General features: G+C 38.4%; 1 protein-coding gene across 2 annotated transcripts in view; it reads right to left on the reverse strand.

Annotated features, from left to right (window-relative positions):
- Positions 1-23,730, reverse strand: part of ADAMTS3 (ADAM metallopeptidase with thrombospondin type 1 motif 3) — a gene marked incomplete at its 5' end in the record, with an annotated part of 250,102 nt that overhangs the window by 111,937 nt on the left and 114,435 nt on the right. For both annotated transcript variants that reach the window (XM_081304703.1, XM_081304702.1), the window contains one exon: positions 4,702-4,858. In XM_081304703.1, the coding sequence (XP_081160829.1) occupies positions 4,702-4,858 (157 nt within the window). The remainder of the gene's footprint in view (positions 1-4,701; positions 4,859-23,730) is intronic.

Here is a 23,730-nt window from a genome sequence, read left to right on the forward strand (position 1 = left end):
TATATATACTTATATATACACATATACATATATATACACATATGTTTTAGTTGTAGATGGACACAATATCTTTTTTCATTTACATATATTTTTATGTGGTATAGAGATTGAACCCAGTACCTCATACATGCTAGGCAAGCACTCTACCACTGAGCTATAGTTTCAGCCCCCCATAGGTATTTTAATAAAAGAAAATAAATATCCTTTAGGTTTCACATCTGAAAACCCTTTTACTATTACTCTGTTTGATGACTAATAAGGTAATAATTCAATCTCCACAGAGCCATCATTTTTGTCAATCATTGTTATAAATACCCGGAGTGTGAAATATACTAAATAAATCTGAAAACAAATCCCATACATATTATTAGGACTTCATTATGAACCCAATAGAAGTCCCCTTGACACATGACTGACCCTTAGATTAGATGATAGACTGATACAGCTATAAATGATTTATAACTTAACACCTAACTAAAAGAACGGTTGCTATTTGACATCTTAATATTGTAGAAATATTATGTTCCATGCCTTAACTTACTAAAACATTTGCTAAGATTGAGTTCTATTCTTTGATATTTTTTCATGGAGGTTTGCAAAGCCCACCAAAGGTTCTATTTGATTAGGGCACAGATCATAAGGACTTCCCAGCATGAAGGATTAGAGAACCTAGGGACATATCTGTGCACTCAGAGAAAGACTCTGCACCTAGGCACTCCAGCATCACTAAAATAAAACACTCTTCCCATAATTATGGTTCTTCTTTCATGGTTCCATTCCCCAGCAACCAGGAGTAACTCCTAAATCATTTCTGACTTTTCCATGTTTCCCACCTGGGACAAAGACACTCCTTCACAGCACCATGACAACCATACCAGCCACGCAAGCACTTGGGTTCCTGCAGGAAAACGAAAATGCTGAAAGGAAGCCGGGAGATAAAGGCTTACTATTCCTTGTTTCCCGCTGGTAGGAAGTAATTACAAAAATTACTTTAACACAAAGCTTCTGGTGAATGAATAGTTTGTAATTTGAGGGGAGAAGCTGAAGGGCCTAGGGATTAAATAAAAAATATGAAAAGCTGAATGATGTCATGCTAGTACAGTCTCGCCTCCCCCCAAAGCAGACGGCCTAACTTGAGCTTCTTAATGACGACAATGTAAGCATTCTTGAGAGATGGTCAACGGTATATTTTTTTATTTGAGTTTTAGACAAATGATTGATTTAATAGCGGAGGTAAACTTTATGAATCTATGTTGTTACCCATTAAAATTTCAAAAATAAGAGCCAAGTAAAAAATAATTTTGTCCAAATTGAAAATGCCAAAAATGGATGTGATTTCCATAACCCTACAGCAGACATCAGAGAAGAAAGCAAAGTAAACTCTCCCACTGTGATGAACTAGACAAGTTTATGTTTGTTGTCTAACTAAAAGATAGTGCCAGACACTGATTGTGCTCATGTAATGAACACCTGTCGGCTCTATACTGACCAGGATTTTCACTGTCCAATGTAAAAGTGCTTTAGATCTCATTTTGGAAACAGTAATTCTACAAAAGCAGAGCACTGCATCTCTGATTTTACTAGTTACTTCAGTGTATTTCTAAACAGCTCTTCAAATATTTTGCACAGCTCAAAAGAATACAGCTTTCCTTTTAAGAGTCAAGGAAAGAGAAATCTGCTATATATTGAATTGGTTGAGGTTTTTTTCTCTTGTTGAAACACATCATACATTCTATCATCAGGTTCAAAGCTGTGACTTTTATTAGAAACTCAGATGAATATTTTTAGGAGATAGGGAATGAAAATACATGTTTGCATCTGACCAAGATCAAGAGCATAGGGTTCCTGAGTGTGGTAAAAATACCAATTTTTTAAATAGCGGAGGTGAACTTTATGAATCTAGTATTAGAATTCTAGTATTACTTTTGTTTCTTAGGGCATAGTTTCCTCCTCACCTATAGTGGTAAGTAACAAATGCCTTTCATGTACCTCCAATACTTTGCCATGTGCACCTTCAGATGCTGTGACAAGTTGGGAACAAGAGCACAGAAAGTCAAGCAGAGACATTCCAAGCACCTGCAAGGCAATACCTGACACCTGCCTCCCAAGCTAATCTCTACTCATCCCTACTACAAACGTATGTAAGGTATTCAATGTCATTCATGTAAAGCCCCTGGACAGGATTATGAAAATACATTATGCATTTTTCAATTTGCTTGCTGTTCCAATAGATCATCAAGTTTATTCTAAAATCATACCCACCTGTCAGCTTCCAACAAACCTATTTCTGTTGCTGTTTTTATACCTTAATTCTAGAAAGAAAATTCTCAAGTACTACAGGTTAGAATTCTGAGTGATCTTTGATTACTTCTCTTCTTCCCCTGCCCCCACCCTCGAGGTCTTCTCCATCACAAACCTTCATAATTTCAGTGTTTATTTCAATCTCTGTTCAATATGGCTCCATCATTCCATCCCCTCTACTTATCCAATTCAGTTCCTAATCTGTTTTAACTTAGAACATTCACAACAAAGTAAACAGCTAAATCTATGGTACTTCGTAGCAGCTTTACTGTCAAAGCAAGAAATATAGCCAGGCAAGTACTATGATAACTAGCAAAATATGACAGAGTATCATAGGGGCCCTCTAACAAAACCCCACAGGATAAGGAATGGCTTGCTTATAATCAATATTTCTTCTGATGACTTGCTGTCAGAAAAAAAATATGAAGACATGGTTCTCAATGCATTTCTTTCTAGGTAAGCCTTAGCTCAAGTATCTCATTCCTCTTACTACAACTCACTGAAGACTCATATGTCTCCTAAAATAACATCTTGAAACAGAGGAATTTGAGAAATTTAGTACTTGAACTTCTGAATTGGGATTTGCCCTCAAGAAGTTACATTTCTAATGTATATGGTGGTCACAGTTTAAGACTCTCAAAGAAGGTTACCCATAACATAATTCAATTAAAATTTCTTAAGCAATAAAATAAAAAACCATTAAGTTTGCATTAAAGTTCATCTTGGAACATTTATTTAAGAGAACTGAGGGACTCTATTTTGGTTCAAGATTGAAGGTAACTGAGAGTTAACAAAGGAACTCCATTTATTTTGACCCATGGCCAATGAAAATTAAAAACCTTTCCAAAATGTGTTACTCTTTGGCCAACTGTTACCATAAGGCAATCTTCTTTTCATGACTGAAGAACAAAAGTCTTTAGTGTCTGCATTCTTACAAATAACCCTTACCGTAAACTGAACATGTTCATGCTACTGGAACTGATATTTTTAATAATTTCCTATAATAATGTTCCAATTTTCCTTAATCCCATGTGATCCTTTTAAAGTTATACATCTTGACTATAAAATTTTCCCTATTCCATTATCTAAAAATACAATAGGTATTAAAATAATGTCTGGTGATTTCCTTATTTCACAGAAAAAGTAATTTCTCCCTTTTGTAAATATCACAGCAATAAAAAGTAACAGGACTAATATTTACAGAAATAGATACCTTCAAGAATTGATATAGAGTACATCCTGGTGGACCTGTAGTTATGACAGATGGAGCAACAGGAGGACAGCCACAGTGTCCGAAATGGTTTCACAATTATTATTCACAGTGAGCCTGTTGTAGCTCATTCCAGTTCTGTTACACCAGAATGACTTAAGTTAAGCACATATTTCATAACATTGCATTTATTAACATAGTTCTCTTTCTTCAAAACAGAAATTTCTCAAAAATGTTCAGGCTGTATTCATTTTAAAGATCTTTTACTGGATAAAGGGGATAAAGATGGACATTACATACTGCTCAAGGGAACATACAAGATCTATTCCATTAGTGCAGCCGATGAAGGGAAGCCAGTAGTATTTGAAAATCAAACTAATAACTACATAGCAAATCGCAAAAGGTAATCTGTGAGCCAAATTAATGCTCTAATTAAAACTGTCTCTATCCCTCATATGTTCTTCAAGGAAATTTCCTGAATTCAGAAAGTTGGCCAAGCAAAAGAAATATACATTTGGTAAAAAATGTAAATTCCTAAGTTTTCTTTCTTTTCCACAAAGGAAACTTCTGTAAGTAACATATAAGACAATCTTCTTAATGTTGACTTATTTTCAGATTTCATTTGGAAAAAAAAAATAGAAAATTTCCATGTGCCATGGTTCACTTTATTGACTCCAGCCTATTTTGAGAAAAAATTCTACTATTCTACAGAATTCTCCTTCTAGTAGTACAAAGTTTTGCAAAACAAACTATAAAGTCAAAGAGTTTAATTACTTTCAAATGTAGCTATCACAGTAGTCTTAAAACACAGATCTCTGTTGTGCCACTATATGTCATTTAAGATCTTATAAAAATAACACTAATAATGCATAGCTTAGATAGTTCTGGAAATCATAAATATTTTCAAATTTTAACATAAGTTAGTTAAAACCATTTTAAAATAAAACTTTAAAAAGTAATCATGAAAATATATTGGAGATATACTAATACACTGGAATAAAATAATACCCATCAAATATGCTCATGCATTTTAAAAAGAAAAGTCATATTTCATGATATATAAACTTCTTTTGCCACGTGCACATTACACAAGAGTACATGACAATTATATTCTCTATACTCATGATGGGAGGGTCGTTTTCATTGTATCTTAAAATGTTTAATTATAAAGTCTAGTCAGAGATTCCTACCTCTGTAATGGAAGTCTTTGGACATGTCAATGGGCGCCCGCTCTACTGCTGATCTCTTGTAGACAACATGAATCCTTCCTTTCTCTTCTTCCATCTGCTTACCTCTTTCCAAAGGCTCAATGAAATATTCTTCATTCTCACTTTTTATCATTCCAGCCTAGAGAAAACATAAAATGTTAATTTAAAAAAGAAGTACTATCATTTTCAGCTCACAAGTATATCTTTTTAAATGGCAAGAATATAATTTGGGAAAACTATATTTTTTTCTTTCCACATTTGGCTATGAATTTAAAACAGTTAACCTATTAAGTATCAGTAATACACATAAGGTATAAATTCAAATATGACACGAATGAAAAAATCATACAAGGTAGAATACAAAATTTACATAAGAATAAAAAAAAATCATACTATGTATCTATTTCCTCAGACTGCAAAAGAAATATATTTATATTATACATATTATTTTATTCACAAAAGAAATCTTATGAAATTTCATTTCATCTCTAATTTCCCATAATAACCTATCATGGAACTGCTGTCCATGCATGTTAAGGATGTTTGTTAACTCACATTTATACTACCTTAATCCATCTTCATGATTACACACACACACACACACACACACACACACCCCACATTACATTTTTCCTCTTCAGCCACATTTGTTTACACTAAAAAACTTATCCGTTCTCTCTCATTCCTTCCATCTGGATTGGCTGTATTTTCCCAACCCTACTTCATCTTTTTAATTAGTCAGAAATCAACAAAACTATATCCAGTGATATAGTTGAAAACAAATGATTTTGTGTAAAAAGTGTTCTTCCTTAAATATCAAAAACCACATTAAAGTCAAGAAGTTGCAGCCAATACTTCCACTTTAAAGGTCATACAGTAACCTGTAGTGTTAATTTAAAAATCAACACATTTACTTGAAAACAAAATTGAGGAAGCAATGTGTTACTATGTAAATTGGAATTTACTTTGAAAAGGTATATCAAATTTTAAATAAAGTATAATTTTTTCCTAAGGCCCCTAATTTATTCTGTGTTTTCACATATGAGGCCAGAGACTCTTATGAAACACAGGCAAGGGAAGCGTTTCTCACCACTTCTAAGTGTTGTACTAATGTCTCTGTCATTATAGTGTCAACACAGAGATGAAAGGTAACCACCCTTATCAAAGAGTAAATATTTCCAGCAAAAAATAAAAAAGACTGAGCCTATATCTTTTCTTTTGTATTCAAATCTATCCCCTCCTTGCTATTCTCACTTCTACCACCATCTGTGCTCTACTCCTGCTCCTCCTGTGTTCATCTCACAGGGACAGTTTTAGAAGTTATGGCTTCTCCATATGCCACTTCTATACCTGCCCTGATGCATGTACATATAAAGAGAAAACATGGCTGAGGCTCTCCACCGTACTTGGTGCTACATTCTGAACCACTACTGGACTTCACATTTAAAAAACCAACTGAGGAAATAATCAAGAGGAAGATGGCAGCGAAGGGAGTGCATCACCCCCGTGTGCCGCGTCACTGTGCGGGAGAATGACGAGTTAAAACAGCTGAAGGCTGTCTTGTTGGGAATTTCCAGGGAAATTGAGGTGCTCCAGAATCTAGTGGAGGGATTTTCATTGCGCGAGGATCGGCTGCAGGGGCTCGGTCGCGGGCGATTTCTCCGCACCGAGGGTCGCACTGCTTGTTCGGCTGATCGCCCCGCGGCTGGAGTCTGCGGCAAGCGCTGGGAAGCAGCGAGGTGGCGGCGAGGAGGTGCAGTGCTGCGGATTCTGTGGGCTCCTGCCAGCAGTGCAATGGCTATGCTCAGTGCTGAGTTCTGGGTTTGAGACGGAGGAGAGAAGCGGTCCAGTTCGGTTCTCCACACCGGTCGGACCACGGAGGAGGCCAGCGGCCGCCATCTTGGAGAGCTGACGTAATCATCCCTGTTTTCTACTGATCTCAGCTCATTCAGCTACGGAACAGGTGATTTCAGGCGGTTATTTGCCTGCGTCTTGCAGACAGATTGCTCAGGCTCAGGGCTAGAGAACCCGCAGAGACTGCTTCTTGGAGCTTCCTCCTAGCGAACCATGCACCGAGCTCGGAGCGGCCGGGTTCTGGCTCCTGGAGCTGCTTTGGCCCAGGGCTGGGGAACCCGCGGAGACTGCTACTTGGAGCCTGCTCCTAGCGGACCGTGAACCGAGCTCGGAGTGGCCGGGTGCTGACTCCCAGAACTGTTTTGGCCCAGGGCTGACGAACCCGCGGAGACTGCTTCTTGGAGCCTACTCCTAGCGGAGCGTGCACCGGGCTCGCAGCGGCCAGGTTCTGGCTCCCGGAGCTGCTTTGGCCCAGGGCTGGGGAACCCGCGGAGACTGCTTCTTGGAGCCTGCTCCTAGCAGAGCATGCACTGAGCTCGGGGCGGCCGGGTTCTGGCTCCCAGAGCTGCTTTGGCCCAGGGCCGGGGAACCCGCGGAGACTGCATCTCGGAGCCTGCTCCTAGCAGAGCGTGTACTGAGCTCAGAGCGGTCGGGTTCTGGCTCCCGGTGCTGCTTTGGCCCAGGGCCGGGGAACCCGCGGAGACTGCTTCTTGGAGCCTGCTCCTAGCAGAGCGTGCACCGAGCTCGGAGCGGCCGGGTTCAGGCTCCCGGAGCTGCTTTGGCCCAGGGCTGGGGAACCCGCGGAAACTGCTTCTTGGTCCGGGTCCTGCTGGGTGCTATGGGGGCCAGAGGGGCAGAGTGGAGCTGCCGCCTGCGCCCAGAACAGGCCAAGCAACCCGCCGGCGAGGTATCAGGTCACCCCAACTGCAGCTGGGGCCAAAGAGAGCAGCCGCCCACACCTGGAAGAGGACCAGCGACCCGATGGCAAGGTAGTCAAGTCACCCCATTTGGAGTTGGCGCCGAGCAGAGCCGCCGCCCGAGCCTGCAAGGTAGGCAGACCTGTGACCCACCGGCGGAACAGGCCTGGTGGCCTGCCAGCATGGTGGACACATCGCACCGATTGGAGTGGGGGCTGAGCGGGGCCGCTGCCTGTGCCCGGAAAAGGTCCAGCGAACCACCGGTGTGGCAGTCAAGTCACACCATTTGGAGTGGGGGCTGAGCAGAGCCGCCGCCCAAGCTCGCAAGGTAGGCAGACCGGTGGCCCACCGGTGGAACGGACCCAGCAGCCGGCCGGCGAGGCAGACATGTCACACTGGTTGGAGTGGGGGCGGAGCAGAGCCACCGCCCGCATCCGGATCAGGCCCAACAACCCGAGGGCATGGTAGTCACATCACCACAATTGGAGTGGGGGCAAAGCAGAGTCGCCACCCGGGCCCGCAGGGTGGGCAGACCTGCGACCGACCGGCAGAGCAGGCCTAGCGGACCGCCAGCGTAGTAGACACATCACCCCAATTGGAGGAGGAGCACAGCCACTACCCGCCCTGCAAGGGAGATTTTTCAACTATACAAGAGCAATATAAATAAATAGGGGGAAAATTTCAAAAACACAACAGTTTTACCAAGCAGAAAGAAATGCAAGCAGTATGAAAAGACAAGGCAAGAAAGGACCACAAGCAATGCAGGTCAACTCAACTTTAGAAGAGGTAATAGCTGCAACAGATGAAATGTCAGATAAAGAATTCAGGATATACATGCTTCAGATGATCTGGAGTCTCAAGGAAGACATGAGACAGCAAAATCAGACAATGAAAGATCACTTTGACAAGGAATTACATAAACAAATCCAAGAAGCAAAGGATCAATTATACAGGGAGATAGAGGTAATAAAAAACAAACAAATAGAAATCCTAGAAATGCAGGAAGCAATAAACAAACTTAAAAACTCAATTGAGAATACTACCAGCAGAGTAGAATGCTTAGAAGATAGAACATCAGACAATGAAGACAAAGTATTTCAACTTGAAAAGAACATAGACAGCTCAGCAAGACTGTTAAGAAACCATGACCAGAACATCCAAGAGATATGGGATAACATAAAGAGACCAAACTTAAGAGCCATTGGAATACAGAAAGGCATAGAGGTCCAAACCAAAGGAATAAACAATCTATTCAATGAAATAATATGAGAAAACTTCCCAGACTTGAAGAATGAGACAGAATCCCAAATCCTAGAAGCCTACAGGACGCCAAATGTGCAAAATCATAAGAGATCCACACCTAGACACATTATAATGAAGATGCCCAACATATAGAATAAGGAGAGAATTTTAAAAGCTATAAGAGAAAGGAAGCAGATTACATTTAGGGGTAAACCAATCAGGATAACAGCTGATCTTTCAACACAGACTCTGAAAGCTAGAAGATCCTGGAATAACATATTTCAAACACTGAAAGAAAATGGGTGCCAACCAAGAATCGTGTATCCGGCGAAATTAAGCTTCAGGATGGAAGATGAAATTAAAACCTTCCACGATAAACAAAAGTTAAAAGAATTTGCAGCTAGAAAACCATCTCTTCAAAAAATCCTTGGCAAAACATTACAGGAAGAGGAAATGGAAAATAACAATGAAAACCAACAGTGGGAGGTAGGACAGTAAAGGGGGGAAAATAATCAAAGAAGAAAACAAATCAGGTTTAGTAACATTAATAAACAAATATGGCTGGAAGGTCAACCCATATCTCAATAATAACCCTAAATGTTAATGGCTTAAACTCACCAATTAAGAGACACAGGCTAGTTGAATGGATCACAAAACAAGACCCAACAATATGCTGCCTACAGGAGACGCATTTGATAGGAAAAGATATACATAGACTGAAGGTGAAAGGTTGGGAAAACTCATATCACTCACATGGACTGCGGAAACAAGCAGGAGTGTCCATACTCATATCTAATAAAATAGATTTCAAGCCAAAGTTAATCAAAAGGGATAAAGAGGGACACTACATACTGCTCAAGGAAACCATACACCAACAAGACATAACAATCATAAATATATATGCCCCAAACAATGGAGCAGCTATGTTCATCAAGCAAACTCTTCTCAAGTTCAAGAGTCTAATAGACCACCATACAATAATCATGGGAGACTTCAACACACCTCTCTCACCACTGGACAGATCTTCCAAACAAAACTTGAATAAGGAAACTATAGAACTCAATAACACAATTAACAACCTAGACTTAATTGACATATTAGAATATACCACCCAACATCAAGCAGTTACACTTTTTTCTCAGCAGCACATGGATCCTTCTTAAAAATAGATCATATATTATGTCACAGGGCAACTCTTAGACAATATAAAGGAGTAGAGATAATACCATGCATCTTATCTGATCATAATGGAATGAAACTGAAAATCAACGATAAAAGAAGGAAGGAAAAATCATGCATCACTTGGAGAATGAACAATAGGTTACTGAATGATCAATGGGTTTTAGAAGACATCAAGGAGGAAATTAAAAACTTCTTAGAGTTAAATGAAAACTCAGACACAACATATCGAAATCTATGGGACACATTGAAAGCAGTTCTAAGAGGAAAATTCATTGCTTGGAGTTCATTCCTTAAAAAAAGAAAAAACCAACAAATAAATGATCTCATACTTCATCTCAAAATCCTAGAAAAAGAAGAGCAAAACAACAGCAAAAGAAGTAGAAGGCAAGAAATAATTAAAATCTGAGCTGAAATTAATGAAATCGAAACAAAAGAAACAATTGAAAAAATTGACAAAACTAAAAGTTGGTTCTTTGAAAAAATAAATAAAATCGACAGACACTTAGCCATGCTAACGAATAGAAGAAGAGACAGAACTCAAATTACGAGCATATGGGATGAAAAAGGCAATATCACAACAGACACTTCAGAAATACAGAAGATAATCAGAAATTATTTTGAATCCTTATACTCCAATAAAATAGAAGATAGTGAAGGCATCGATAAATTTCTTAAGTCATATGATCTGCCCAGATTGAGTCAGGAGGATATAGACAACCTAAACAGACCAATAACAATTGAGGAAATAGAAGAAACCATCAAAAGACTACCAACCAAGAAAAGCCCAGGACCAGATGGGTATACAGCAGAGTTTTACAAAACCTTTAAAGAGGAACTAATACCAATACTTTTCAAGCTATTTCAGGAAATAGAAAAAGAGGGAGAACTTCCAAATTCATTCTATGAGGCCAACATCACCCTGATACCTAAACCAGACAAAGACACTTCAAAGAAAGAAAACTACAGACCAATATCTCTAATGAACCCAGATGCAAAAATCCTCAATAAAATTCTGGCGAATCGGATTCAAAAACATATCAAAAAAATTGTACATCATGATCAAGTAGGATTCATCCCTGGGATGCAAGGCTGGTTCAATATACGGAAATCAATAAATGTTATTCACCACATCAATAGACTTAAAAATAAGAAACATATGATCATCTCGATAGATGCAGAAAAAGCATTCGACAAAGTACAGCATCCCTATATGTTCAAAACTCTAGAAAAATTAGGGATAACAGGATCATACCTCAACATTGTAAAAGCAATCTATGCTAAGCCACAGGCTAGCATCATTCTGAATGGAGAAAAATTGAAGGAATTCCCTCTAAAATCGGGAACAAGACAGGGATGCCCTCTCTCACCACTTCTGTTCAACATAGTCCTCGAAACACTGGCCAGAGCAATTAGACGAAAGAAATTAAAGGCATAAAAATAGGAAAAGAAGAACTTAAATTATCACTATTTGCAGATGACGTGATTCTATACCTAGCAGACCCAAAAGGGTCTACAAAGAAACTATTAGAGCTAATAAATGAATTCAGCAAAGTGGCAGGATATAAAATCAACACACATAAATCAAGGGCATTCCTGTACATCAGCGACAAATCCTCTGAAATGGAAATGAGGACAACTACTCCATTCACAGTATCCTCAAAAAAAAAAAAAAATACTTGGGAATCAAGCTAACAAAAGAGGTGAAAGACTTATACAATGAAAACTACAGAACCCTAAAGAGAGATATAGAAGAAGATCTTAGAAGATGGAAAAATATACCCTGTTCATGGATAGGCAGAACTAACATCATCAAAATGGCGATATTACCAAAAGTTCTCTATAAGTTCAATGCAATGCCAATCAAAATCCCAATGGCATTTCTTGTAGAAATAGATAAAGCAATCATGAAATTCATATGGAAAAATAAAAGACCCAGAATAGCAAAAACAATGCTAAGCAGGAAGTGTGAATCAGGCGGTATAGCGATACCAGACTTCAAACTATACTACAGAACAATAGTAACAAAAACAGCATGGTACTGGTACCAAAACAGGCGGGTGGACCAATAGTACAGAATAGAGGACACAGAAACCAATCCACAAAACTACACCTATCTTATATTTGATAAAGGGGCTAAAAGCATGCAATGGAGGAAGGATAGCATCTTCAACAAATGGTGCTGGGAAAACTGGAAATCCATTTGCATCAAAATGAAACTGAATCCCTTTCTCTCGCCATGCACAAAAGTTAACTCAAAATGGATCAAGGAGCTTGATATCAAATCAGAGACACAGTGTCTGATAGAAGAAAAAGTTGGCTATGATCTACATTCTGTGGGGGTGGGCTCCAAATTCCTCAATAGGACACCCATAGCGCAAGAGTTAATAACTAGAATCAACAAATGGGACTTACTCAAACTAAAAAGTTTTTTCTCAGCAAAAGAAACAAAAAGAGAGGTAAATAGGGAGCCTACATCCTGGGAACAAATCTTTACTCCTCACACTTCAGATAGAGCCCTAATATCCAGAATATACAAAGAACTCAAAAAATTAAACAATAAGATAACAAATAACCCAATCAACAAATGGGCCAAGGACCTGAACAGACACTTCTCAGAGGAGGACATACAATCAATCAATAAGTACATGAAAAAATGCTCACCATCGCTAGCAGTCAGAGAAATGCAAATCAAAACCACCCTAAGATACCATCTCACTCCAGTAAGATTGGAAGCCATTACGAAGTCAAACAACAACAAGTGCTGGTGAGGATGTGGGGAAAAGGGTACACTTGTTCATTGATGGTGGGACTGCAAATTGGTGCAAGCAATTTGGAAAGCAGTATGGAGATTTCTTGGAAAGCTGGGAATGGAACCACCATTTGTCCCAGCTATTCCCCTTCTCAGTCTATTCCCTAAAGACCTAATAAGAGCATGCTACAGGGACACTGCTACATCGATGTTCATAGCAGCACAATTCACGATAGCAAGATTGTGGAACCAACCTAGATGCCCTTCAATAGATGAATGGATAAAAAAAATGTGGCATTTATACACAATGGAGTATTACTCTGCATTAAAAAATGACAAAATCATAAAATTTGGAGGGAAATGGATGGCATTAGAGCAGATTATGCTAAGTGAAGGTAGCCAATCCCTAAAAAACAAATGCCAAATGTCTTCTTTGATATAAGGGGAGTAACTAAGGACAGAGTAGGGACAAAGAGCATGAGAAGAAGATTAACATTAAACAGGGATGAGAGGTGCGAGGGAAAGGGAGAGAGAAGGGAAACTGCATGGAAATGGAAGGTGATCCCCAGGGTTATACAAAATTACATACAAGAGGAAGTGAGGGGTAAGGGAAGAATAATACAAGTGGAAGAGAAGATTTACAGTAGAGGGGGTAGAGAGAGTAGAGGGGAGGGGAGGGGAAGGGAGGGGGTATAGTAGAGGATAGGAAAGGCAGCAGAATACAACAGACACTAGAATGGCAATGTGTAAATCAATGGAAGTGTAAATGATGTGATACAGCAATCTGTATACGGGGTAAAAATGGGAGTTCATAACCCACTTGAATCAAACTGTGAAATATGATATATCAAGAACTATGTAATGTTTTGAACGACCAACAATAAAAAAAGAAAAAAAAAACAACTGAGTTAGTAGCATTCAAAAATAATGCTGGTCTTCCAAAGGCACACTCCAATATTTGCGGGGTCTTTTTTCTCATTTGTTTAATTTTTTTTTTAACCTACAACTGCACTGTGAAATGCAGTGCTTTTCACTTGTGGCATGATTAATTCTTCCCTGTTCAGTGTTGTTCCTACTGTCAAGAGACTCGTGTCCCATGTAAATGAGATTTCCACCATTTCTCTCATGCTTTACAAGTTCTATTTTAATCTCTTCATCATTATGGGCATAATTTTATGGCTATTATTATCAGCAATTCCAATTCTCATGGCTTTTGCCCTTGTTCAGTATGAATGGGTCAATAATGTCCAAAAAACACACCCATACTAAACACAAAGACAGTAAACATAGAACAAGTTAATAAAACACTAAAATGTTTGGTTACTGTTTTAGCAGGAAAAATTAATTGGCTTTATCTTAGAGAATATAAATCTACTGATATACATAATTGAATTTTTTAAGTTGATGGGCATCAAAATGTTATGGTTTAGATATGAGGAGTTCCTCAAAAGCTCACGTGTGAATGCAGGAGTGTTTGTATATTTGTAGGTGAGATGGTTAGATTGTGAGAGCTGTAACTCAATCAGTGGATTAACCCACTAATATGGATTAAGTAGGTAGTAATTTAGGCATGTGGGGTTTGGCTGAAGGTGGCAAGTCACTGGGGACATGCCTTTGGGGTTTGGACTTTGTCCCTAGTGAGCAGAGCTCTCTCTGCTTCCTAGTTGCTGTGTCCTGAGCTGATTTTGTCCACCATGCCCTTTCACCATGATGTTCTGCTTTTTCTTGGACCCAGAGCAATGGAGTCAGCCAACCACAGACTGAACCTCTGAAACCATGAACCAAAAGAAACCTTCCTCCTTTAAGTTGTTCTTGGCAGGTCTTTTAGTCACAGCAACACAAAGCTGACTAAAATAATCTGCATGGGAATTTCATTATTCCTCATTATTCTAATCCTTTCTTGGCCCCAAATCCATTCAGTTGCTGTATTTTGCAGTCTTCTACATTCTTCTCCCAACCTTCTTTTCCACTAATGCTTTCTTAGTTAGATGCTCATCGTTGTTCATTTGAGTTACACAAACTCACTACTTTGAGACTTTTTGTAGTTTCTATCAATTTTCCGAGATGAGTTCCTGACTCTGGGTAGAAACAGAGCCACTGAAACAGCAGCTTTGAGCAATGCACAACCTACTTAAAGTAGTGAGCCCGTGTGCCTTCTGAAAACACTTCTCCATACCGTCTACGCAAACGCTCGACTCTCAGACCCCATGATGTTACATTCCCTCCTAGATCACAGGTAAAACAAAATCTAATAAAATTAAACACCTCCCTAAGAAATCAAAACATGTTTAAGTCAGGTTGAGGCAGTATCAGTGGTAAGGCAAGAGACAAGTGCCATGGTTTAGACAGGGTCTGAGTATGTTTCCAGAGGCTCATATGCTGGAAGCTTGGTTCCCAATACAATAGCATTTAGCAGTCGTGGGTCTCTAAGAGGAAAAGTCTACTGGAAGTGGAATGGGGCCGGGGGCAAACCCCTCAGGAGGGGTTATTGTAGTTTTTAGAGAATCAAGTTGTTCTTAAGAAAGCAGATTGTTTTCTTAATGTGAGGTACCCCATGTGCTTGGCCCTCTCTGATCTCAGCAATTTCCCTTTCTGTTTCTCCACCATGCTATGAGACGGGTGCTATGGTTTATAGCTAAATAAATCTCTTTCCTTTATAAAGTACCCAATGTCAGGTATTTTGCTAGAGCAAAACAACACAAACTAAGACACTTGGCACATGACCTCCAATAACTCAATGGGTAAGAAATCTGAGAGTCAGTACTTATTCATTACTGTAAGCAAAGCTTAATGAAAAAAGTACTGCACTAGACATCAGAGAAAATAAGAAATACAAGATTTAGCTCATCGGCCCTCCAGTTGATTAAATCTAGTATAATAAATACATGCCTGAAGGTATGCAATGGGGTATGCTATGTAAAGTCCAGAAAATGAGTGATACTAATACTAGAGTTGAGAATCAAATGCAGTAAGATTTTTCCCCCTTTCATAATCTCACTACACAGAGCAGAATATCAGTAAGACATAATGATGTTTTATCCACAATTATATAGTACCTATTTCAACCAAAATTTCCATGGAACACATTGCAATAAACTTTAATGTTGGCAACTGCTATTGTTGACAAGTCTCAAACTTCACCAAGAGTGACCTTTCAAATATTATATCAATCTGGACTAACCAGGATGTGATTAACAAATGCACAGAGCACATCAGGCTCAAAACATCAGTTCTTCTTCTTTCGTGCTCAAATGAAGACTCAGGATCAGGTCCGCTGGGCTGGATCCTGCTCTACTTAGATGTGAGGGTCCAGTCTGACAGTGGTTCTGCCATTTCCATATGGGTCCAAAGTCTGCCCATTCAGCAGGAAAAAGGAGGAAGCCCATGGGAGACTTTTACGAGCCAGTCCTAGTCATTATATTTACAAGTTCTGTACTCCCTGGGTAGGATACAGTTACATGGCTCACAGCCAACTGTGAAGAGGGCCAGGAAATGTAATCTGGCTGTATGCCCAGGGAGAAGAGGCAAACACATTTTGATGAACAGATGGAAGTCTCAACCTCAAATAAGCTCATGTCATTCTCTTGCTTAAAACACTTCAATTGCATCCCATTGCCCTTAAAACCACAATCATTACCACAGCCTTCTAGGTCCTGCATTATGTGGCCCTGCCCACCAGCCTTGAGAAGCGTACTCTGGCTGCACTCATGTGGCCCCAGATGTAGAACCCCGCTGCAGTTCTGTTTTGCCTTTGATAGTCTCAGGTGCCTTGTAGCCCCAAACCTTTGCAATGCTATTTATTCTGCTTAGAGGCCCCATTCCCACCATGCTACAACTTTCCTTAGCTGGCTATTTTATATTCTCTGGGTCTCACCTAACCTGTTACTTCTTTGAAAGTGATTTTCTCTCCCCATCACCCCACAGAAAGTAGGTGCTTCATCTAAATCAGGGACCATTTTAACTAACCATTCTGCTTAGGAGCAATATGTTCTTTTCTTTCATGGTCCTTAGCATAAATTTCAGGGTTGTGCTTATCTGCATGTTAATAATTATTCTTCTCAGCCTCTCAGTACTATCAGCTCCTGAGATGAACATGTTCATCTTAATCAGTCTTTGAATCCTTAAGCAGAAGCACAATTGCTGGAACAAAATTTGTATTCAATAAATTCTTGATGGATAAACTACATGAATGAATGGTATAAATGAGAGGCTGAGAAATTTTTAGAGACTTAACAATCGTTTTCCAAATTTGGGAGGCTCGCTATGCTGGTGACATGAGGTAAGAGAGTTCAGCTGGAGCTGACATCTAAACTTCATGGCACACCTGAGGACAGTGAGTGAGTGTATTGGGGCACTCTGGGAACAAGGATGTGAGGAGCCATAGCCTTAAGTGTTAATATTAACAGATAGAAATGGAGAATCCAGGAAAAATAAAACAATATGATCACACAGCCTAGAAAAAGGGTCTGCGTTCAGTTTTCTGATGATTAAGTACCAGATAGAAGACGAGACAACAAGAGGCCAAAATAACAGTCCAGGTGGCAGAAGTGGCAATGGGAAGAGAAAGGGGGAAGAGAAAGAAGGGACAAATTTTAGTGTGATTTCAGGAAATAAAAAAGGTGCCTTTCAAAGTGTAAGCTCATTTACTCAGGACCCTGTGACATCCACGCTTCTCACTCAGTTTGGGAATCAGAATTCCTTCAAGTTCCTTTGAGGATATCTGCCCTCCACCTTCAGGTCTCCCTCTCCTCTCACTCTGCCCTTTCCAGCTCCTGTCTAGCCACAAGGGCTCCCTGCAGATCCTTGGGTGGCCCAGACATGTCCCTCTTCTCTTCAAGGCCTTTGCACTGGCTCTTTACTTAGAACTCTCTTCCCTTCGACTACAGAGGCCTAACTCATACAACCTCTTCTAAATCCTTGGTTATGTTTAACTTATCAAAAAAGCACTCCTGACTACCCACCTGCTTCCCCAGCTCAGCATACCAGATTTTTCCCTCTTCTACTGTTTTCACCCATGTAGTCCCTCTAAACTTCTAGACAGCATAACAACTTATCAAGTTCATTGTTCACTGAGCATCGGTCCCCTACCCCCTTCCCTTCTAGTCTGGAATTACTTTTGGTCCATTTTGTTCACTTTGTATCCCAAATGTCTAAAACAGTACCTGGCACAAACCAGATCCTCAATGAATAAGTTCTAAATGAACAAAGAAAAAATGAGGAAGGAAAAGACAAAGGTGCAATCCAAGATCTCTCCTAAATTTTGAAGATGGGTGACTAGAAAATAATGCTTTCCTTCATGGAAACTGAAAAACCAAAAGGGAAAGCAGGACAGCAGGAAGAAGGGGTTAAGCCATTTGGTTTTAACCATGTTCATCTGAAGTCCTGTTGCAATGTTCCAACAATCAGTGGAGAAATGCAGGAATGTGATTCATAAAAATGCCCATAACCACAAATACATTGAATTTGAAAAGTATCTTCTCAGAAGCAATAACTAAAGCTGTTAAAAGAAATGAACTTTTCTGTTTTCATGCATTGTCAAATTATATTAAATTAAAATTAAGAAAAAGAAATGAAGAATAACAGTTCACAAAGAGATTTGTGGGAAGACCAATAGAAAACCTTAGAAAATGCCCACATATCCTTAGGAAATTACCACATAGAAAACTCCTAAAATCTCAGCTTTGAACAACAACCTACAAGGCCTAAAATGGCTTGGCCCTGTCCACTTTTCTGGCTTGCACTAACTCTCTACCTTGCTTCTTTATGCTCCACCCCATGGGGCCTAGAATCACTGAACTACCCCAACTGACGAACTTAGCTTCCCCTTCATTCTGTCTTGTCTTTGTTGCTTTAAGACATTAACTAAAAGACTGTCATCTTTTGGAACATTAAGCTCCATGTTGACATGGCTTTGTCATATTCACTATTGTGACATTCCAGGTTGTAGAACAGTACCTGGCTGTAGATAGGTAACTGCTAGTTGAAAGGGATGGGGAAAAAATATATAAGACAAGGACAAGTGGAATAAAAAGAAACAGGGAGAGAGAGGAGAAGGACCTACAAGAGTGTCAGGGTACCTAAGCAGCATAGAGTTTTACCAAAGTATAGTAAATGCAGTAAAGAAGATGCAAAGTATGAATGAAGAATGTGAAGAAACTAGATAAAAGTGATTAATCAGAGTAGTGGAGGCTAAAAGGATATTACAGAGTTATAGAAATAGCAGGTGGTAAATTCACACCTTTCGGATCCTAGAATATATTCTTAGCCATTAAAAGTAGATGCTTCTGTAGTTCTTCCCACCACACTGGGAAGATTTTTCTCCCTCAGTAGTTACCAAAACTGGAAGGACTATTTAAAAAGTACCTGTTTCTTCAGACAAGACTGACCCATGCATATTTAATAGGGGAAACTCTTCAGTACTAACACTGAAGGTTCTTTTATCCAGGTACTCACGTAGGTCATCACCCACTCAACGAATGTTTTTGGAAGTTCTAAGACCATGCATTGTCACACCCTAATATTAAATAACTCACACTCTGTCCTCAGGTCCCCCTGGTTTTATTTCACAGGATATATTTATTACATAAACAATGGAGTTACTTACAGGAATAAAACCCAATGTGTATAAAATTTAAAAAGGCAAGATCGTGGCATTCTAAGTACTAACATTATAAATAGTGCTGCCAGAAACTTTTAAATTATAACTTTAAATTATAACTTGGAAGTTTTAGAAATTTCACACATAAGTTTACATATGTTCCCAAGGGATTCTGTTTAAACATACACAATCATTTTTAATTGATCGTTAATGTCACTTATGTATGATATCAAGTTGTAATATTTTATAAATTGGCCTTTATGACACAAAATCTTCCACACTTACCATTCTTATCCCATGCAACAATATAGGAAATACATATATATTTCCCTAATTATTTTCCAAACTCCAACACTGATTTTATTTTATTTTGGGGGGATGGGGGTGGGACCAGGGATATAACCCAAAGGTGCTTTACCATTGAACTATATCCCCACTCACCCCCTCTTTAATTTTTTCTTTAATTTTGAGATAGGGTTTCACTAAGTTGCTTAGGGTCTCTGTAAGTTGCTGAGGCTGGCCTAGAACTTATCCTCCTGCCTCAGCCTCCCAAGTCATTGGGATTAAAGGTCTGCACCACTGTGCCCAGTCTCAACATTGATTTATTAAAGAAGATGCTTGTTATTCAAACCAGGATTAAGCACATTTTTTTAAAGATCTGATTTAAATTCTTCATATAGATTCCTAGTCAGCATTTTGGAGGGAATATTTATAAAACAATTATTTATGCTCAAAAGCCAGCTGCATAATTGCCTTTCCATCTGGTCAACTCTTCCAAGCTCTATTGCTCAACTCAAAGACTGCCAAGAATCCAGAATTAAGTCAGATAGCCTCTGAGGACTGAAGAAATCATCCCATGGGTCATACTCTCGATTCAGTAGGAAGGATGCTCATAGCTATATTGACACCCCTTTTTAATATATTAGGTTAGATGGTCTCCTAATCCTCATCAGAGTGTAAATGGCAAATGTGAAAAAATTGGTGTAGGATATTGGAAGTTTCAGATGAGATAATGTCTACAATTTTTTTTCATAAACTACTCCTACAAGAAATGTAAAAGACTAATTTTATGTTATAATAATAAATATCAGTTACCAAGAAAAGATTAAATTGAATTTATCTTGATTTATGATGAAAAAACTCAGTCTAAAGACATTTTAAAATGTTCTTTCAAAAATTACTAAGGTATCCTTGGAAATTCTAAGCTAGATATTCTTAAAAAAAATGAATTATACCACAGGAGCACTCCATTTTTAATTGTGACACCTAAAAATTGTTTCACTACACTTTTCAAATCTATTAAGAAAGGAGAACAGAATTAGATAGGTTTTTTTACATTCCATGAAGTATGCACAAAATGAATAATATATAACTCAGCTAAAACTTATGTATGATGTCAAGGTAATATTTTATAAATTGGCGTTTATGACACAAAGACTTCCATAGTTACCATGTTCATCATTTTATGATAAATTAGTTATAGTCTTATACTAAGTCAATACACAGAAAAGCAGAAGATAACAAAATAATGTTATATTAGTTTGTGTGAGAGACAATAATTGCAAGTATCACATTCAAAAAAAACTATCATCATACCTTAATGGTATAATAACATCTTGGTAACTACTCTTCCAATATGCTCCTCAAACACTTATCCTATCAGTGTGCCAAGCAAACATATTGTCTTATTCCTATATCATTATTAGAATGGACAGATGGTATTATATGAAGATAATTTCTCAACTGCTCCTGACTTGCAAGGGGCATTTCAATGGTATCCCCAGATTTTCTATAGAGAAGACACTGTGGAAGGGGAAATGGTAGCAATGGGATGGAAAGTAGAGTAAGTAGTACTGATTTGAAGCTGTATTTATAAGCCAAAAACTCCATTTTTCTATTGAAAGCATTTAGATAGAGTTTAGGAAAATTCAGAGGTAGTTAAAATATCTCCTAAGCCATTCCACTTCCTTTATGCCAAAACCAGAAGTACTTTTTATATCTTTTTATACCGGCATTTTATCTTTCTTTACACTACTTAACACTGTCAACCTCACATTATAATTATACATGTTAACAGTGCCTAGAAATTAAGAAATATTGAATAAGATGGCATCTGAACCCAAATATAAATCTGATTTGAAAACAGGTTTTTACTTGGGTTTGGCCAGCATTTCACTCAAGATTCTGTCCATGCTTCTGGATGCTTTCTTTACTCAGTAGCACCTCCTAACATAACCCCTTGCAAGTAGATAACACTAAATGTACATCTGCAGAATCCCCTCCATAAAGGGAGTGAACACACTCTTCAGGCAGGCATATATTATGGATGGAATACGAAACTTTAAAAAAAAAAAAAACTGCTGCATGGTGGTGGGTGGTACACATCTGTGATCCAGCTACTCAGGAGGCTGAGGAGGGAGGGTCACAAGTTTGAGGTCAGACTGGGCAACTGAGCAAGACACTGTCTCTAAAAAGCAAGGGAGCAGGTAGTTCATTGGTAGAGCACTTGCTCAGCATGAACAAGACCCTAGTGACATTGGACATCCCTATTTCAGTCCCTTAATTAGACAGTATAAACTTCAGTCCTCAGCTGCCTGAGTCTTATCAAAATATAGGTTGCAAGAAATAAAATTTTAGGAAGATTTCCTGAAGGCTTCTGGGTTTTCCATAGATCTAGACTAATTCCTCTAGGTCTTTCTAATCTTCACTACCAGGCAGATCTCCATTTAAAGACCGGCCACAGCTATTTGAGAACCTTAGAGGACTGTTTTTACTCAATGAAACTGATAAATAGGAGAGATTATACAACAAGAACCCTGGGAATCTTGTCACTGTAGTGACACTGTTGTTGAGATCTCTTTAACATCACACTGTTTGTTTGTGAGAATTCAGGAAAAAAAAAAAAAGAAGAGAAAAAAACTCATACATTTTAGTAACAGAAACAATTTCACTTCTCCCCAAAAGCAGTTCATTTCAGTCACAAGCACTGTATATTATATAATTAATCAGTATCTGTGAGAAAACTGAGTCAAATCTGGACCCTTCCCTGAGGACAAGCTCATACCATGAATCCTCAGGAATTAACTTTCTCTTAGCTCTTATTTTTCTTTTTCTTATTTCCTCTTCTTGAAGTCTTATTCTATTTTTCCATTTCTTATTATTATGTGAATGTATATAAACTGCCACGTATTCTTTGTCATATTAAAAGGATGAACAGTTGTTAGATGAACTACATGTCCTCTACTTCAAGCTAAAACTTAAAAAAATATATAGTTTAATCTGAAATAAGAAAGCATAATTTTCTGAAAATTTGCAAATTATAGAATGAAACTATTATTATTATCTTTATCCAATATTGCACAAATACTAGAATTCATTATTATTCTAGGTAACATGTGACAGTTCATAAGCCTAAGTATTGCTTTTCTTTAATTTCTTAGTGATTGATAATGTACAATGTATACACAAATGTAAATACATAAAATGTATTTTATTTTGAATGTTCAATCTATGTCACTAGGGAGTCATCTACATCAATAAATGCACATATACAAGCTGATTAATTTCATTAATCATTAAAAAAGACAAATATGAACCAAAGCAGAATTTTTCCTGTTATTGCTTCAAAAAACATAAAGCAAACCAAATAAGAATATCAAACAAGTCTCATATTCTACTTTTTTCTACTTCAATTCCTCCTAAAAACAAAGTTAATTGGCTGGAAAAAAAGAATCAGCCCTTTCATTATATTTATATTGTTGTTGTAATATATCACCACAAGTGTAAGGATTTAAAACAATACAAATGCATTATCTTCAAGTTCTTCAGATCAAGTCTGACAAATGTCAAGGGTTAGCAGAGGCAATTTTCAGAAGCCTTTAGTGGGATGGTCCTACTTCCTTCCCACTGTATTTCTCACACAGGCCAGTCCCCAAGTTATCACTGCCATTTACAATTCTAATGAAACTGAAAACCGACCAAGCTGAAGATTGCAAGAACTTCTCACTTGAGATAAGAGAGTAGAGTCCAAGAAATTCTACCATGTTCTCCCGCTTCAGTGTCAAGCATTCTTTCCAAGCCTCTGCTGCTACTGACATAGACAACTGTGGAAATTGCCTTTTTACTGAACTGATTATGGTGGAGACTTAAGTGCACTTCTCTGTCCCTTGGCAAATGAGACCATGAGAAATAGAGCCAGCGCTCTCTCACAATACCTTAAGAGGCACAGTGAATGAGTTAAGAAAATCAATCTGAAGCTTAAAGCTGGATGATACAGTAAGAGAAGGAAAAACAGGGAATAAAGAAAAAGAAGAAAGGTTGATCCCACCAAATTCTATGCTCAATATTCAGATGGTCAGCAAAAATGAAAGATAGAACACAAATGAGAGACAGAGACAGGTGAGCTCATGAGGATGTCTTCTCTCCTTTACTGCAAGTAAAAATCCACCCCAATATATTATATATCTAGT

This window comes from Spermophilus citellus, assembly GCF_964194105.1.
Source record: "Spermophilus citellus genome assembly, chromosome: 8".
NCBI classification, from domain to species: Eukaryota; Metazoa; Chordata; class Mammalia; order Rodentia; family Sciuridae; genus Spermophilus; species Spermophilus citellus.